Consider the following 17945-nt stretch of genomic DNA (forward strand, 5'->3'; position numbering starts at 1 on the left):
TGGGACTCTTATCTCTGCCTCCTTTCTACTTGATAGCAATGGAATTTGTTTCATTTCTCCAAATATCCAAAGCAGCACATACCTATCACTGGGGGAACCTATATACTGGGTTGGGCACCGCTGAGCACTAAATGAATTCATTTCTTCCACAGTCTTTTCCTAGGGGGAGTAGCAAAGACATTTAGAATTAGGAGATTTTAAAATTATGTGCAGCCCAGAGGAGTGGCAAGGCTGACTGGGACCCCTAGGAGACCTGGGGCCAGGGCCCAAGTGGTGACCAGCCCCTATACACAGGGTTGCACATAGGCAGATTGAAGGCAGTGCCACAGGTCCCTTTTGCCTCCCTCTAAATGACTCCTCTTTGAAGACAGGGATTTAGAGGGGACTGGCCCCTTGCTACTCAAAGTGTGGCTCACAGACCAGCAGCATGAGCATTGTTAACTCATTAGGAAGGTAGAATCTCAGCCCCTTAGCTCAAGCCCAGACACAGAATCTACATTTTAACAAGATCCTCAGTTGATTAGTATGCACAAAAAAAATCTGAGCTGCACTGCCTTCAACTATATTAGATTGTGTATTCTCAGTTGTAACCTAATCGAAATTCCTTCACAGTCTACCTGCTACCCTGTCCCCTTGTTGAGACTGTGCTTTTTATCCAGTTTAGTCCAGCCACCAGTTGGCTGGAGAACGTGCGGTGGAAAGGACTGGAAGATTACCCACCACTGAGTATCACTGCTTTAACTTCACATTTGAAGCCAAGATGGATGGTATGTTCTGGGAGGCAGTCAGCCTCCATTAAGGACTTTCATCTGGTCCTTTTCAGGCCCAAACCCAGAACCTGCAATGACAGGGAAGTGGTCCTTTTCTTCAGCCCTTTTGTTTAGAATACAGAGCTCTTCCCTTCAGGACGCTTGCCCCTGTGGGCTCATCTTAGAAGACCGTGCTCTTCGTTGATGTGGGGTCTGCTTTCTGGTCTTGCAGGTGCACGGTCACCGGAGTAGATTACAGAGACCTGCCTGGTGAATGTCAGACAGTCCCTTGAATTAGCTTTAAGTCTACAGGGATGTCACAGGCAAGCACGCTCCCTGGCCCAGGCACAGATAGAACCAAGGACTCAAAACACCTCCAGGGGCCTCCATCTCCCCCCTCTACTGCCCTCTATGTAACTGCTTCCTTTCTGCTCTCTCCCTGCACCACGGGCCCCCCCTCTGCTTTCCCTTCCCAGGCCACGTGGTAGGCATACCACCTGCCACCTCTGTCCACGACCAGCTGCTATTGGGAGGCAGGGTGGGTGGCTCTAACGATTGTAAGTAGTTCTCTGGCTCTGATTCTGGCAGGTAGAGTGTTAGGATGCAAGGAAGGAAACGGGAGCCAAGGAAGATGCTGGCAGTGGATGCCACACGGGGCAGAGGTAGCTGTGAGGAGGGCCCAGCTCACTAGAACCCACATGGTCCCCAGGATACCAGCAGAGGATGCAAACTGTTTTTTCTGATCACCTATTAGCTGCCTGGCACCATGCTAATCATTTCACTTGTTATCTACTTTTACATCTTCATTAAAAAAAAAAATCCATATGAGAGTACTATTAATTCCATTTTGCAGATAAGAAAATTGAGGGCCCAAAGAGTTACATTGCCTGATCATGGCTATAGAACCAGAGGTGAAGAGGCTGGAATTCAGCCTAGGTACCTTCCCAACCCTACCACACCTGGGCCAGAGCCATGTCAGTATCACAGACTGAACAAAGTGCCCGCTGGAAGCCTGGCCAGCCTGGTGCCATCACAGGTGACTATGGAAACACAGGATCTTCAGACATGGCCCTTCAGACATGGACTCGCTCACTCAGATGCTTCTCAGCTCAAGTTAAATATGGCCAGCATTGGTGGCAGAGAAATAGTGCCCCTTGGTAGGAAAGGGAGGGCCAGGTGAAAGGCCAAACCTGGTCTCCTGAGACAGGTCAGCGGGTGGTGAGTCAGGGGGCTATAAACAGTCTGTAGCCACAGCAGCAAAGCCCCCAAATACTCAGCTGATGAAAGCCCCCGTAAGCCCCTCCAGGAGCCCCTGCCTGGCTCTGAGAGGAGCACATCAGCCCTCTTCCGGGAGGGGGCCCCCGCTTGGCAGGCCCCAGGACCAGCATTGTGCACGGCCTGTTCCAGCTCTCATGGCCCGGCCCGGGCTCATGGGCTATATTGAGGGCTGAGTCACCAACCTGTGCCTGGGTAGCTGACTGTGACTGGCTGGCTGGGGCCTGAGTCAGGCCCTGATTTATCCTGGAGAGCAACGGGCTCTGGTTTCTGGGGTGAGGGGGGAGGGGAGGTGTGAGAAGGGTGCCGGGAACCATCCTTGGCACCGGGCACCCTCTGCTAACCATTCACTCACTGCACACAGACCTCTCCCAAAGAGAGGGAATGAGAAGTGGGAGAGGGGAGTCCTTTGTCCACTTGCTGGCTTCCCTCTGAACTCCCACCACCTTAAGAGAGAACCTCAACTTACTGGAGGACCTTGGGAAACACCCTCAAAACAAGACTGTGAGCCTTTAGGGTTTGTAAAAGGCTGTCAGCTCCAAGCAAAACCACCCAATCCCTCTCTCTTCTCCCTAGGAGTTCAGGGAGAGGGATCCATCCTTTTCCAGATCTATGTATCTCAGTTTCTTCATCATTGAACCCCAAACTGGCACCTAAGGTTGGGTGTCAGAAGTCTGCCTTTTTACACACACAGAGTTCCCTTGTGAGACCCAGCTACATGTCATGTGTCCCCAGGAGCTGGGCATCTCTCCACAGGGGAGCTCAGCCTCTCAAGCAGACAGACAGCACTGATGGCTGATGGCTGGTCTTGGCCACGGGACAAAGGTGGCATGGGGGGAGCGAGAGTTCTGGAGACAGGCAAGGGGGTGCCAACAGGAGAGTGGAATTCCTGAGCACCTCGTCACAGGCAGCCGACAGAACATGAGCCGCGGGGCCCAAGCTATTTATATCTCGCCTGTCACTCTCAGGGCCCCCAGAGCTCCCCCCTGAAGTCACACACAGCAGGTCCCTTTTCTCTTTCTGGTCCTTTCTCTCCTCCTCCCCCTCCCTAACTGATGAGAAGGGGAAGAAATAATTCATGGAGCCCTTTCACCATTAGAGCTGCCCCCCCACACACCCCGCCAAGCTCCTGAACTTCTTCCCTCATACTCCTCTCAGATGCCCACCATCCCTTCCCTTTTCACTTGGCTTGGTTGGGGAAGAGCAATAAGGTCAAATGATTCACCAGAAACGTGCCCAATTTCAGTCATCACACAACTTGAGTTGGGGCCCAAATTTAAGGGTCCAGAAGGATGGGAAAGTGGGGGAAACTTGGCCTAAAGGGGGTACCAGGAGGTGTGGAATACATGTTATCCTACAGAATCTCAGAATACATAGTCTCTTTATGTAAGTATATTCTACCACTTTTTCACCTCATCCAGGCCAGCTGCTCTGAGTGCCTCAGTCTCCCTGATGTCAGCTGCCCTTGGCTTACTCTGAGCCCAGTCCTGCCCAGACTTCCTGGCGTGCTCCCTAGGGCTCTCCATGTCCCTCAGCCCCCATCACACTTCCCCGAGGCTGCTCTGGGCAGGGCTCTCTGTCTCTTGTCTGGTTAACCTGCCCTCTGACTGGAAGGATCTGCCCAGCGGCCCAAATGGGCACAACGCCCAGGGGGCTCCCTGGTAGTACAGGGCAGAGGCTCTGCCTCCTCTCGCGTCACCTTAGTTGAGTCAGACTTGGGGGAAGGGGTCACAGTGTGACTCACTGGGTACACTTTTCCTGAGCTCAGCTTCATTCTGAGAGGATGAGGACAAACGGACTGGTGACAGGGATACTGAGTCAGGGGTAACCTCCGTCTTTCCCCTGGGACCCTGGAGTTGCAGAGGGGTTTTTTGTGGTTTTTTTTTGGTTGCAGAGGAGATTTTTCTACCTGTAATGTGGAACACTCCCACCCAGGCCTTCTCCCTAATCGGCCTGCAGCGGAGTTGTCGCTTCCTCTCAGTCTATCTACACACAAGCACACACACTTCCCCTGCCGGTCCGCAGGTGGACAATACCCTGGGCTAGCAGCCAGGTCTCCCCGGCCCTGTCAACAGCCCTGCCACCAACCAGTCCAGAAAATTCTGTCAACACCCGATCAGCGAGTTTTGCTCTAACCTCTGGCCTCAGTTTCCCTTTGCATCTCTTTAGTCCTGCAGGGTGGGGGGTATATATTTCATCTCTGACTAGCGATGCTTAATTTTGGGGTGTTGGGAGCCCTCACTCCCCCTAATTTTCCAGCTCCACTATTCATCTGTCCAGCTTGGCGGCCTCGGGCCAGAGCCTCCTTCGCCGAGGGTCGAGGTAGCAGACCCGGGACCCCAGCCTGGACGGAGGGCCGCGTTGGGGAGGGGAGGGGAGGGGAGGGGAGGCAGGGAGGGAGGGAGGCGGGGCCGGCGGGCTCGGCGCGGCCCCCACCCGCGGGCCGGGCGGCATTCCTGGGAGGCCGGCGCTCTGACGTGGACCCGGGGGCCGCGGGCTCGGCGGGGGGGACGCGGCCCGGGGGCTTCTTAAACCCCCCGCCTCAGCCCGGCCCGCACTTTCCAGAGCACCGCTCCGCCCCCGGAGGGAGAGAGACACACACAGACAGAGCGCGGCCGAGGAGCCGAGGAGGCCCGCCCGAGTCCCGCCAGCCAGGGGCGCGAAAGAAGTTCAGAGCCGCGGAGCGCACAGCCGCCGGTCCCGTCCCGGACAGCGCCCCCCTAGCCCGAGCCCCGCCGGCCCCCAACCCCCGCCCCAGCCCGCGCCAGCATGATGAACAACAGCGGCTACTCCGAGGCCCCGGGCTTCGGCCTGGGCGACGAGGTGGACGACATGCCGTCCACGGAGAAGGACCTGGCCGAGGACGCGCCGTGGAAGAAGATCCAGCAGAACACGTTCACGCGCTGGTGCAACGAGCACCTCAAGTGCGTGGGCAAGCGCCTCACCGACCTGCAGCGCGACCTCAGCGACGGGCTGCGCCTCATCGCGCTGCTCGAGGTGCTCAGCCAGAAGCGCATGTACCGCAAGTTCCACCCGCGCCCCAACTTCCGCCAGATGAAGCTGGAGAACGTGTCCGTGGCCCTCGAGTTCCTCGAACGCGAGCACATCAAGCTGGTGTCCATCGGTCAGTGCGTGCGGCGAGGGGGCAGAGCCCCGACGAGGGGCTGGCCCACGGGGACAGGGTGCTCGGGACTGGGTGGGCGCGCGGAGAGCCGAGGCAGGGCCGAGGGTGGGGGGCCCGGCACCGGGAGAGGATCCTGACCCGGTTCTCCCGGAGCCCGCCCACGCCAGCCCCGAGGGGGCTCTGCCTTCACCCGCCGCTCTGGTCGGCCAGCATCCCGAGGGGGGCCCCCCGGGGGCATCCAGCCCCGGCCGTTCCTGAGCCCTCCAGCTTCAGCTCCCCTCGCACGCTCTTGGCCAACCTGCTTCTACCCACTCGTCTCCTCTTTTGACACCCGCACCCCCAGCCCAGGCTTGAGAGGATGGGGCCAATCAATGCTCATTGCCGATTCCCGGGGGCGCCCCCTCCACCCCAGACAAAGCAAATGGCTTCCCAGTCTTCCAGCACCTCCACCGGGGAGGAGAGGCTGAAGGCAGGTCCCCATCGCTGCCCGGTCCCAGGGATCCCAAGGAGAGCGGGAGAGCGGGTGGCCGGGCGGGCGTGGGGCCCGGGCCCCCCGCCGGCATGTGCGCGGCAGCTGGGTTCAGGCCCAGGGGCCAGAGCCGGCAGGGCCTGGCCTCGGAAACCTAAAAAGGCTCTGAGCGAGCGCAGGCAGCCTTAACCCCTGCCTGTCCTCCATCGGCTTCAGTAGGCCAGGGAGGGGGCTCCCTCCCGTCCACTCCCGGCCCCAGGCCACCCCCTAAGCCCTGATTGGCTACAGCTAATGATCTGGGCTGAGGGGAGGGAGGCAAGGCCTGGAAAAGGGAGGAAGTCATTGAGTGTAACCAGATTTGGAAGGTGTGTCAGTACTGGGTGGGGGCGGGGAGGCACTCCAAGCTGGGGAGCTGGGGGAGCCAAGGATGGGTTCTGAGAGCCTAGGAGTTGGCCGCTCCCTCTCAGCTCTGCAGTCACTCCTTCAGGCTGGGGGCCTGGGCAAGACCCCTACCCTTATGGTGAGCTCTTAAGTGTCCTGATGTGATTTTCAGGAAAGCGCCCCTTGATGAGGTGCACCCCAGGGCCCCAGAAGGGGAATTTCACAGGGGGCCCAATGCCCACCCCCAGGCTGCCCCAGAGATTTCTTCAGATAATTGAAGGTCTGTCCATCCTCAGCCTCCCTCAGGGCATCTCTGGGCCTCCTGAATTAGTAGCTGAGGTCAGTCTGGGGCCCTTTGGCCCTGTCCAGTCCTCTCTACGCCTTACCCTCTCCTGCCCCAATACTGCCCCCCCAACCCCACCCGCTCCGGCCTGGAAATAGCCCTGCCTCCGTGACACAGCAGATGTCTCTGAGCTTTCCAGAGGACAAGGCTGAGGACAGGGGGTGGGGGAGGGGGCCACCCTGGTGTGTGTAGTGGGACTGAGGGCTGCCCACGAGTGTGTGTGGTTGAGGGGGGGCCAGGGGTCATCGAGGAGTCAGCCCTGGGCCCTTCCACCCCCCTGGCAGCTGCGATCTGACCGCGGGGACTGATTGTCCCAGGTGGGATCCCGAAGGGAGAGCCTGGGGCCTCACCAAGACTTTATAGGAAATGGCTTGGCCTCCCCCTCCCCTTCCCGCTGCGGGGGCGCTTGGCCCCTCTCCTGGCCTCATCCTTCCTGAGTGCACACCTCTCCCCTCCCCCACGGTGGTGCCTCTGGCTCCAGCCCCCTTGGCTCAACTGTGTATGGAGAGGCCGGCTCAGAATAGAGGGGGAAGGAGGGAAAGCTGCCTTGGGGGCGGGAAGGAACCCTTCTTTCCCGTTCCTGCGGGGAACTGTTCCCCATTTGGGCCAAGTGGCTGACTCGCGCGGCTGATGAGATAAGCTGTCAGCAATTCAGCTGCTGGGCCCGAGGCGGAGGCTGGAGGGGAGGGGGCACAGACAGAAGCAGCTACCCATCCATCAGGAAGGAGGTGTCAGGGGTTCCCCCTTTCTGCTTCCTCTGATTCCCTCGGTCCGCTTAGTGGTGGGAAGGGGGTGGGACGGGGGCTTCTTTGGGTACCATCTCAGGGCTGAATGTGAGCCTCTAGGCACCCCACATCCCTTTCCAGGAGTGGAGTGGGAGCTGGGCATTGAGCAGTCCCTCTGAAGGAGGGCTGGGTACACAGCCTGGGTTGAAGGGGCGGTGTGCCCTCCTTACCCGCACCGCCCCCTCCGCCCCTCCGAACAAAGAGGCCTCCAGGCCGCTCCGTCCCGCAGCTGTTCCCCAGTTGCTATTCCTTCTCCTGGAGCCAACCGCCGAGGGAGGGGCTGGAGGGGGCAGCAGCTGTCCCGGCCCCTCCCTCACTGGTCCTCTCCTCTCCCCCCACTCCGTGCAAGGCCTGGGGTGCCCTCAGGGACTGGCTCTGGAGCTCCTCCCACCCCTTTGGTGGTATCCCCAGTGGGGTGCAACAAAGGAAGAGGCCTGGCTTGAGCAGAGCTCCCCTCCTCTGCCTGGCCTCCAAGGGGGAGGAGGGCGAGGAAGGTCACTGCTCCCAGAGTGGGACTCCGGACCCACTGCTCTCCTGCCACTTGCTGTCTGGCCCAGGGCCAGTTGCTGGGGAGAAATCTCTCCCTGCAGCAAATATGAATGACCCCCCTCACCCGCCCCCCCACCCCTTCCCAATCCTGGCGATCCTGGCGGCCTCAGGGCCTCCCTCCCAAGAATCTGGCTTCAGTTTGCAAGAAGCACTTCTGGGTGTGTGAGCACCAGCTTTGTAGGCTGTCAGGGCTGTGAGAGGCCGTGAGGCCCTGGGTGTCATGGCTGTGTGAAAGTGTCCTGGGCCTGTGTGTGTTTGAGAGAGACCGCACCAAAGCACCGGGAGGCCGGGAGTGAGTGTGTCATGGAATCTGCAAGCTGCCAAACCATTGTGCTGCAGCAGAGCCAGGGGGAGAGGGGGCGGGCCTGGGGAGCTGCTGGGGAAGGAAGGATGAATCAGTGAAAGGGTGGGGGAGCCAAGGGGGCCAGAGCCCAAGATCAGAGGGACAGAGAGACTGAGATTCCCCTCCAGGGGCAGGCTGGGGAAATGCTGGGCACAGGGTGTATGTGGGGGCGCATTCTGGAAAAGATATGTAAGGGGAGACACCTTTGGGATCTTAACTTTCTAAAGGCTGTCTCCCAAGATTTGGAGGGGGGGCGGTGGGCAGGAAAAGATATGTAAGGGGGCACCTCCAACACCACCCTTTCCCATCTCTCGGGTAACCCCAGTAAACAAGGCTGAGTCACCCCCTCCCAACCTCCTGAAAGCAGTGCTCAGGGTAGCTGGTGGATTTCAGGCCTGCCTTGTCCTTTACAAGTAAGCTGGTTTCCAATGACCTATACTCTAGACCACCTCCAGCTCCTGGATGTTTCTCTCTGGCTGTTACAGGGGAACTAGGCAGCCCCCCACCCCCAAATCTTGGAGTTCTGGTCCGTAATATTTATCAAGGGAGGGGATGGGTCTAGAGTCTCAGCTCCTGAGACTTGAGTCCACATGGGTAACACTCCCCGAGCTCTTGTGAAATCTCACTGGTCCCTGCCATTAACAGAACGTGTACTGTCCCCAACCCCTCCTCCCAGAACTTTGTTCCAAAAGCCTTTTATAGCATTCAAAGGAGAATTTCACTGGAACCAGGTCTTCTCCAACTTCAGTTTTTAAAATGTTCATTCAACCAGTATTTATTGAGATTTTACTAAGTTCTAGGCTCTGAATATATGGAGAGAAAAATATAGTATCTAGAGTGAAAGAAGGCAGACAAAAAAGGTACATACTCTATGATTCTATTCATATAAAACTGGAAAATGCAAACTAATGTATAGTCACCAAGGGCAGATTGGTTGTTGTCTCAAAGGATAGACTAGGAGGGGCAGGAGTGATGGATCACAAAAGAAAGGAAACTTTGAGGAAGGGTGGATGTGTTTACTGTCTTGATTCGTGGTTATGCACATATTGTCAAAGGTAGGGCTCCGCTGGTGGCTCAGATGGTGCAGAATCTGCCTGCAGTGCAGAAGAACCAGGTTCAATCCCTGCGTAGGGAAGATCCGCTGGAAAAGGGAATGGCAATCCACTCCAGTATTCTTACCTCGAGAATCCATGGACAGAGGAGCCTGGCGGGCTACAGTCCATGGGGTCACAAAGAGTTGGACATGACAGAGTGACTAACGTTTTCACTTTTCACATATTGTCAAAATGTATCTAGTTGTACTTTCTAATATGTACAGTTTGTTGTACATCACAGCAAAGAAGAAAGGACACAAAACAAAACAGTGTCTGCCCCTCAGTTCAGTTCAGTTCAGTCGCTCAGTCGTGTCCGACTCTTTGCAAACCCATGAATCGCAGCATGCCAGGCCTCCCTGTCCATCACCAACTCCCGGAGTTCACTCAGATTCAAATCCATCAAGTCAGTGATGCCATCCAGCCATCTCATCCTCTGTCGGCCCCTTCTCCTCCTGCCCCCAATCCCTCCCAGCATCAAAGTCTTTTCCAATGAGTCAACTCTTCGCATGACGTGGCCAAAGTACTGGAGTTTCAGCTTCAGCATCATTCCTTCCAAAGAAATCCCAGGGTTGATCTCCTTCAGAATGGACTGGTTGGATCTCCTTGCAGTCCAAGGGACTCTCAAGAGTCTTTTCCAACACCACAGTTCAAAAGCATCAATTCTTTGGCACTCAGCTTTCTTCACAGTCCAACTCTCACATCCATACATGACTACTGGAAAAACCATAGCCTTGACTAGACGGACCTTAGTTGGCAAAGTAATGTCTCTGCTTTTCAATATGCTATCTAGGTTGGTCATCACTTTTCTTCCAAGGAGTAAGCGTCTTTTAATTTCATGGCTGCAGTCACCATCTGCAGTGATTTTGGAGCCCCCCAAAATAAAGTCTGACGCTGTTTCCCCATCTATTTCCCATGAACTGATGGGACCGGATGCCATGATCTTCGTTTTCTGAATGTTGAGCTTTAAGCCAGCTTTTTCACTCTCCTCTTTCACTTTCATCAAGAGGCTTTTTAGTTCCTCTTCACTTTCTGCCATAAGGGTGGTGAGACTTACAATCTTGCATAACTGTATAGATGCTTGTAGCCTGATAGGAGGCCCACGCAAGTGCCGTCAGAGTTGAATGTACCTGCCCAAGGGACATATTGGGACGCAGCCATGTTCTGAGGAGGGTGGGAGATAAATCAAGGGCTGGGCCTTATGGGGTGCAGAATGTGGTAGGCAGAGAAGCTGTAGGTTCCAGGAGGAGGAGTCCAGACCCAACGCTCAAGCAGCAGCCTCAGAAGCTGGGCCAGGAGAGGGAGGGCGCTGCATCAGAAGTGGGACCCTCATGAGCCCTGCTTGTCTCCTCCTCCCTGCAGACAGCAAGGCCATCGTGGATGGGAACCTGAAGCTGATCCTGGGGCTCATCTGGACCCTGATCCTACACTACTCCATCTCTATGCCCATGTGGGAGGACGAGGATGACGAGGATGCCCGCAAGCAGACGCCCAAGCAGCGCCTACTCGGCTGGATCCAGAACAAGGTGCCCCAGCTGCCCATCACCAACTTCAACCGGGACTGGCAGGACGGCAAAGCTCTGGGTGCCCTGGTGGACAACTGTGCCCCTGGTGAGTGGCCCAGCAGCACACTGTGGCTCCCTGAGCCAGGAAGGGGTGCGGGATGAGCTGGCGATGCCAAGGCTTGTGTTTGTCAGAATGTGTGTCCCAGGGCTGGGGGAATCAGGGCCGCCTGCTCCAGCTGAGGATCACTGCTGGAGTTGAACCCTTCCCGATGAGTTGCCAGATCCTGCAGTGGCAAGGACACTGAGGTCTAGAGAAGGCCAGTGACTTGTCTAAGGTCACACAGCTTATCTGTGGCAGAACTGAATCAGATGCCAGTGGGGACCTGGCGCTCCCTGCTTCATGAACTTCCTATTTTGCTACAGAAGGGTCATTTCTGCTCAGCCAGTAGAAAGAAAATGTGGTGGGACTTACAGAGAGAAGGCCAGAACTTTAGGCCTGGAGAAGGCTATTCTTTGCAAGCCCCTGGGATAGCTTTGAGAAGGGGTTGAGGCCCAGGATGATGTGGTCTGAGGCTGGTGGGATACTGCCCCAGTGCCAGGTGACCCAGGCCTGGCCTGGGCGGGCAGGGGCCACTAAGGGCCCATGAGAAGACTTAGACATCACAGATGAGAACAGTACCCCACGTATAGCTCTCTTTCTGACCCTCGTCTCACGAGATGATCTGTCGTCTCCCCACCTCTTGGAGCCATGTCCCCCTGGGGGAATCCTCCCCCAGCCTGGGGTCAGCTGGGGAGCAAGGGGTGGGAGGAGGGGGCACCGGCCTCCTGGGAAGCATTCCCAGCTGCTGAGCCATTGCCCACGGCTGGCTCGACTGCCAGCAGTGAGCTCAGCTGTTCTGGCCAGTCATGGATTCCAGCCTTTGAGCTGGTCCCCTCCCCGCCAGGGAGCATCACCCTCCTCCTCCAGCTCTGGCTGGGACCCAGCACCCCCTAACCCCTGCACCCTTTCCCAGGAGTGACCCCTGGCTGCCTCAGCAGTCCTCCCATCAGGAGGGCTGGGTTCTGGGCAGCCAAAAAGAACTCGGCCTCTCAAACAAGCTCTTCAGTCCCTTCATTTCCCCGAGGCGGAAGTTAGGAAGCAGAGAGAGCCTTATGCTCTACAGCTGATGTGGGAAGTGCATGGACACCTAGGGCTTCAGGGCAGCTGTGAGGAGACCTTTCAGGAGATGGGTCAGAGGCACTTGTGGGACGGGGACTGCCCACCTCTGAGGCTGCTGGAATGAGGCGGGGGGTCTGTGAGGGGTGCGCTCCCTGGAGTTTGGTGTTCAGGGTGGGTGCTGGGGCCTGGGCAGGCCGGAGGCCGGCTGGCAGGACTGGTGCCAGGCTGCGTCAGCTGGGGCAGAAAGGCTTCATTGTTGGTGATCGGGAGGGCTGCAGTGCGTCTAAACAGCAATGGGCATCCCAGCTAAAGGGCCGTAAGGTTGGGGGTCAGCAGGAACCCAGCTGGTCAGGGGCCTGGGGCCGTATGGGAAGGGAATGTGAACCCACGGCCTGGGAGGGTGTTGGTGGAGCAAGTGCTCTGCGTCCTGGCTGACCGCTGCCCCCTCATCACTGCTTCCCTCCACCATCTCTCTAGGCCTCTGCCCTGACTGGGAGGCCTGGGACCCCAACCAGCCTGTGGAGAACGCCCGGGAGGCCATGCAGCAGGCGGACGACTGGCTTGGGGTGCCCCAGGTAGGCGGAGAGCAAAGGGACTCGGAGAGGGCCAGGGGTGGGGTTGAGTCTGTGAAGCTACCTGGGCAGGATTCTGGGGACAGAGGACACTTTCTGACTCCCTTCCTCCCTGGCAGGTGATTGCTCCCGAGGAGATCGTGGACCCCAACGTGGATGAACATTCGGTCATGACCTACCTGTCCCAGTTCCCCAAGGCCAAACTCAAACCTGGCGCCCCTGTTCGCTCCAAGCAAGTGAACCCCAAGAAGGCCATCGCCTATGGGCCTGGTATGTGTTGAGCCCTGACGGTCTTTCCTGGGCAGCTGGACATGGCCTGGGATGGTTCTCCCTAAACTCTGTGGCTCTGCCTTCCACCCTCAGGGATCGAGCCCCAGGGTAACACCGTGCTGCAGCCTGCCCATTTCACCGTGCAGACAGTGGACGCTGGTATAGGCGAGGTTCTGGTCTACATCGAGGATCCTGAGGGCCACACTGAGGAGGTATGGAGAGGCCACTGAAGACCGGACAAGAGCACAGACCAACAGTGGAATGGGCTGGAGATGGCTGCTGGGGCACTGGAGAAGGGGGAGGCCTCACCATGGGGGTTGCAGAAGGCGTGGGGTCAGGAGGAGCTCTGACGGCCGATCGTTTCCCTTCCTGTAGGCCAAGGTGGTTCCCAACAATGACAAGAACCGCACCTACGCTGTCTCCTACGTGCCCAAGGTCGCCGGCTTGCACAAGGTATCCCTCTATAGGCTCTCCTGTGTCTTCCCTACTCCATTCACATCCTTGCATCTGGCTGAATTGGACCCCTCTCTCAGCTCACACCCCACCCCACCCTCATGCACCAGCCCCACCCGCCTCTCATCCTGCTTGGCTTTGCCCCGCCCCTCAACCCCCCTCTCAGAGCTGCTTTCTTCTAGAAGCTCACCTTTGGCCTCTGACCTCCAGGTGACCGTGCTCTTTGCTGGTCAGAACATCGAACGCAGCCCCTTTGAGGTGAACGTGGGCATGGCCCTGGGAGATGCTAACAAGGTGTCAGCCCGTGGTCCCGGCCTGGAACCCGTGGGCAATGTGGCCAACAAACCCACGTACTTTGACATCTACACTGCAGGTGGGGATTGGCCCTTCCACCAGACACCCCATGACTGTTCATGGTGGGGGACCTGGGGGCCAGGGGCAGGGCCTGGCCAGAGGGCCGTGGTCTCAGGGTGAGGGAGCCTGAGCAGGAGGGACACACCATGACTATTTTTTTGGGTGGGAGGGGGTGCCTGGGGGCCGTGGTCTCAGGGTGAGGGAACCCGAGCAGGAGGGGCTGACAGCCGTTGCCGTGACAGGGGCTGGCACAGGGGATGTTGCCGTGGTGATCGTGGACCCGCAGGGCCGGCGGGACACGGTGGAGGTGGCCCTGGAGGACAAGGGCGACAGCACGTTCCGCTGCACGTACAGGCCCGTGATGGAGGGCCCCCACACGGTGCACGTGGCCTTCGCCGGAGCCCCCATCACCCGCAGTCCTTTCCCCGTCCACGTGGCAGAAGGTAAAGGCCCTTCACCCACCCCCGTGACCCCCCTCGCCAAAGGCCAGGATGCAGAGTGTTGCCACCAAGTCTGAGGACTTACAGGAAATGAAGCACCGCAACCAGGGGGTGGGGTGGGTGGGGATGGGGTCAGGGGGAGCCTTCTGTAGGCTTAAAGTGGGCAGAAAGAAGAGCCCAGGGTGGGGCTCCTGAGAGCTCGTCTGTCCAGCCCCCGCCCCTGAGGACGGTCAGGTCACTGTGAAGGATACCAGACGGGCCACGGTGGAAGGGCCGAGGGGGAAGCGACCGGACCATGTGGGCGGAAGGGCATATTCACTGGAGCACCTTGCACCAGGCTCTCAGGCAGTGACTCCCCACTCTCTCTCCGCCACTCAGAGCCCCTGCCGCCGCCGCCCGCCCCCTCCGTGCCCATCGTCCACCAGGCCAAGAGAGTGGTGCCGCGTTAGTACACGCCAGCGGAGGCGGGCTGGGCATGGCCATAGCTGACTGGCCTCCCCTGTGCTGTGTGGCATGGCCCGAGCTGGGTGCAGTCGCCCCCCCTCCCGTGGCATTCTGTGACAGGCCCCAGGTTCCACGCCTTTGCCTCTGTTCTGTGGCAGCTCTCGTCTCTTGGGACTGGCCTGGTGATTTCTGTGAGAAGGGTCTGGGTTCTGTGGCAGTCCCCGGACGCTGGGCCGTTTTGTCTGTGTTCCGGGGCAGGCCTGGATGGATGATACACTGTTGCCTGTCGGGTGGCGCCCCGTGGGCTCCATGCCATTTTATGTGTCCTGTGGCAGGCTGAGGTCCCCGTCCTTTGGTCTGTGTTCGGCAGCAAAGTCATTGCCACCGGCAGCGTTCCGCAGCAGGCTGACCGTCATGCATTGCCTGTGGTCTGTGGCAGGCTTCTCGTTACACGACCCTGCCTTGTTCCATGGTGTGGCTGAGTGTTTTGTGGCATGACTCGGTTCCTGAAGCTGCTGTGGTGGCTCCAAGAAGGCTCAGATGGCTCTAGGTGGATGGCCGTGGAGTGGATGAAAGGCCCCTCCTGGTCTGTCTTAGCTCTGGGCTCCGCCTGGCCTCTGTCCCAGGTGACCCTGACTCGGAGGAGCCCCGAGGGAAGGGTTTCTTATAACCAGCCTGGGGACGGACGTCTGGGGGCGCTGTGGCCACTCCCTGCCCAGCATGGCTCTCAGTTGTGTCGGGGGCACCAGGGAGCAACAGGGGAGGGCTGCATGAGGCCACGGCCTGTGCCTGGGGGAAAGGGATGGGGGTGGGCAGGTCGGTCAGCAGGACTGCACACAGTGAGGTGGGGATGAGTGGTGGTAAGGGCTGAGGCTCCGTCTAGGGCCCCTCAGCACCCCCAACCTCACCTCTCCTCTTCCTCCCAGCCTGTAACCCCAACGCCTGCCGGGCCTCTGGGCGGGGCCTGCAGCCCAAGGGTGTGCGTGTCAAAGAAGTGGCTGACTTCAAGGTGTTCACCAAGGGTGCTGGCAGTGGGGAGCTCAAGGTCACAGTCAAGGGACCAAGTGAGCACCAGGGCCCAGGGCCACGGTGGGGGGTCGGGGAGCTGGGAGGAAAGGCAACCAGTGCTTCTGACCCCCTGAGGGCAAGGACAGCACTGTGCACCCCCCCTGGGGGGAGGGGCTCCAAAAAGGCACTGACATCGTGGGACCTCAGGTGAACCACCCTGCCTGGCTCAGTCTCCCAGGCTGCAAGCTGGGAAGGCTGCACTAGGCTGTTACATGGTGCCTGCTCCACGGTGCCTGTGAGCAGCGGTGTCCTCAGCCAGGGACTGTCCCACAGCACTGTCCCAAGGGTCCTTGAGGGGACTGAGGTGCGGCGATGCACAGATCATTGCTCCCTCTTCTTCCCACGTCTCCTCAGGAGGCACAGAAGAGCCGGTGAAGGTGCGGGAGGCCGGGGATGGCGTGTTCGAGTGTGAGTACTACCCCGTGGTGCCTGGGAAGTACGTGGTGACCATCACATGGGGCGGCTACGCCATTCCCCGCAGGTGAGCACCATGCAGCCCTGAGCCCTCCAGTCCGGGCCCTCACAGGGTGGGTGGAGGGAGGCAGGCTGCCTGGGGCTCCAAGCGAAAGGAAGAGGGGTACCTCTGGTGGGCGCACCTCGGGGCGCTGACACCAGCTCCCTCTTTGCCCAGCCCCTTTGAGGTGCAGGTGAGCCCAGAGGCAGGCATGCAGAAGGTCCGGGCCTGGGGTCCCGGTTTGGAAACTGGCCAGGTGGGCAAGTCAGCCGACTTTGTGGTGGAGGCCATTGGCACAGAGGTGGGGACACTGGGTAAGTGGCTGAGGTGGGAATTCCAGGGAGTGGTGTGAGGGAGGGACACTGGGGAGTGACTGGGGGGCAGGAGGCAGGAATTTGGGCCAGTGTTGAGATGAGACAGGCACTGAAGGCGTGAATGGGGCGGTGATCCTGGGAGAGTGATGAGGGACCTGCCTGGTGCAGGTCCAAGTCGCTTCTGGTGCCTCTTGACCCTCCCCCACCTTTGACCCAGGCTTCTCCATTGAGGGGCCTTCGCAGGCCAAGATCGAGTGTGATGACAAGGGAGACGGCTCCTGCGATGTGCGGTACTGGCCCACGGAGCCCGGGGAGTACGCAGTGCACGTGATCTGTGACGACGAGGACATTCGAGACTCACCCTTCATCGCCCACATCCAGCCAGCTCCACCCGACTGCTTCCCGGACAAGGTGTGTCCCCAGTTCCTGCACCCGGGAGGAGGGTGGACAGACGCTCCTCCGGTCCCCAACCCAGCCCTCCACTCTTGCCCCTGCACAGGTGAAGGCCTTTGGGCCCGGCCTGGAGCCCACCGGCTGCATCGTGGACAAGCCAGCAGAGTTCACCATCGATGCCCGGGCTGCTGGCAAGGGAGACCTGAAGCTCTACGCCCAGGTAGGGTGTTGCCCCATCTTTCTGCCCCTCGCTGCCAGAGTGGGGACCCTGGGAGGGTAGGGTAGGTTAGAGAAAAGGGCCTCAAGGCATCACAGGACTGATTCTCATGAATCCATTTGAACTATGGGAAGTCTAAAGTTTTGTGTTTTCTTATTGATGATAATCTTAAAAAACATTTTACCAGATATGTATTTTTATGCTAATCATTTACAATTTAAAGATGGTTGGGTTAAGACATTGGTTTCCAGGTGAGTTTCTCAAAATGGTGTTCTTTGACCCCTAGAGGTTAACGAATATGTTCTTTGGTCCAGGAGGATGTTTCTTTTTTGAAAGTTTGTTTATTCAGTTTTAAGAACATTGGTTTAGCTGAGCCTTTTCCTCTGACAACACATTTTGGAGACATAGGCTCAGAGACCAGGTCACACAGATGACCTCGAACCTGGTTCCTCAGCTCTCCAGTGTGTGCCCTGGCCACCAGAGCTCATGGCACTAGGCTCCAGTGGTCGGAGGTCTGTGATCTGTTTGCAGGGAGGGGCTTTGATAGTGGGCAAGCAGCCCAGCAGAGGGTGTGGGCGCTCTGAGACGGCTGGGGCGCTCTAAGAACCTTGCTTTGGGTGATGCCCACAGGACGCCGACGGCTGCCCCATCGACATCAAGGTCATCCCCAATGGCGACGGCACCTTCCGCTGCTCCTACGTCCCCACCAAGCCCATTAAGCACACCATCATCGTCTCCTGGGGAGGTGTCAACGTGCCCAAGAGCCCCTTCCGGGTGTGTCCTCCAAGCCCCATGTCCCCTGCCAGCAACCCCAGAGGGAGGGTGGAACCCCAAGCGGGGGAATGTTGGCTGTCCCTGGGCCCTGTCCCCACTCCCCACTTCATGACCCCTGGGAAGAGGCTAAGACCACGCCTAGAAGTGCTGGGGAAGGGATGGACCTTGAGGGAGGGGCCCCATGCTGACCATCGACTCCTCCCCACAGGTAAACGTGGGAGAGGGCAGCCACCCCGAGCGGGTGAAGGTGTACGGCCCCGGCGTGGAGAAGACAGGCCTCAAGGCTAATGAGCCCACCTACTTCACGGTGGACTGCAGCGAGGCAGGGCAAGGTGCGTGCAGGAGCAGGGAGTGGGGGTGGGGCTGGGGGTGTCCGGGCAGGAGGCGCTGGGAATAGGTGGACCACCCTCCACCTATTC

General features: G+C 58.7%; 1 protein-coding gene across 2 annotated transcripts in view; it reads left to right on the forward strand.

The window, feature by feature from the left end:
* Positions 1 to 4727: 4727 nt before the first annotated feature.
* FLNC (filamin C) overlaps positions 4728 to 17945 on the forward strand; it is a 28616-nt gene continuing 15398 nt past the window's right edge. The window contains exons 1-15 of one of the 2 annotated variants that reach the window (XM_069588323.1): positions 4728 to 5148; positions 10472 to 10720; positions 12251 to 12348; positions 12465 to 12615; positions 12709 to 12827; positions 12991 to 13068; positions 13279 to 13441; positions 13665 to 13865; positions 15233 to 15370; positions 15729 to 15855; positions 16006 to 16142; positions 16360 to 16553; positions 16642 to 16755; positions 17383 to 17526; positions 17735 to 17858. In XM_069588323.1, the coding sequence (XP_069444424.1) occupies positions 4794 to 5148; positions 10472 to 10720; positions 12251 to 12348; positions 12465 to 12615; positions 12709 to 12827; positions 12991 to 13068; positions 13279 to 13441; positions 13665 to 13865; positions 15233 to 15370; positions 15729 to 15855; positions 16006 to 16142; positions 16360 to 16553; positions 16642 to 16755; positions 17383 to 17526; positions 17735 to 17858 (2392 nt within the window). In that variant the 5' untranslated portion in view covers positions 4728 to 4793. The remainder of the gene's footprint in view (positions 5149 to 10471; positions 10721 to 12250; positions 12349 to 12464; positions 12616 to 12708; positions 12828 to 12990; positions 13069 to 13278; positions 13442 to 13664; positions 13866 to 15232; positions 15371 to 15728; positions 15856 to 16005; positions 16143 to 16359; positions 16554 to 16641; positions 16756 to 17382; positions 17527 to 17734; positions 17859 to 17945) is intronic. The other variant, XM_069588324.1, reaches the window with a different exon arrangement.

Source organism: Ovis canadensis, chromosome 4 (genome assembly GCF_042477335.2).
Source record: "Ovis canadensis isolate MfBH-ARS-UI-01 breed Bighorn chromosome 4, ARS-UI_OviCan_v2, whole genome shotgun sequence".
Classification (NCBI taxonomy): domain Eukaryota; kingdom Metazoa; phylum Chordata; class Mammalia; order Artiodactyla; family Bovidae; genus Ovis; species Ovis canadensis.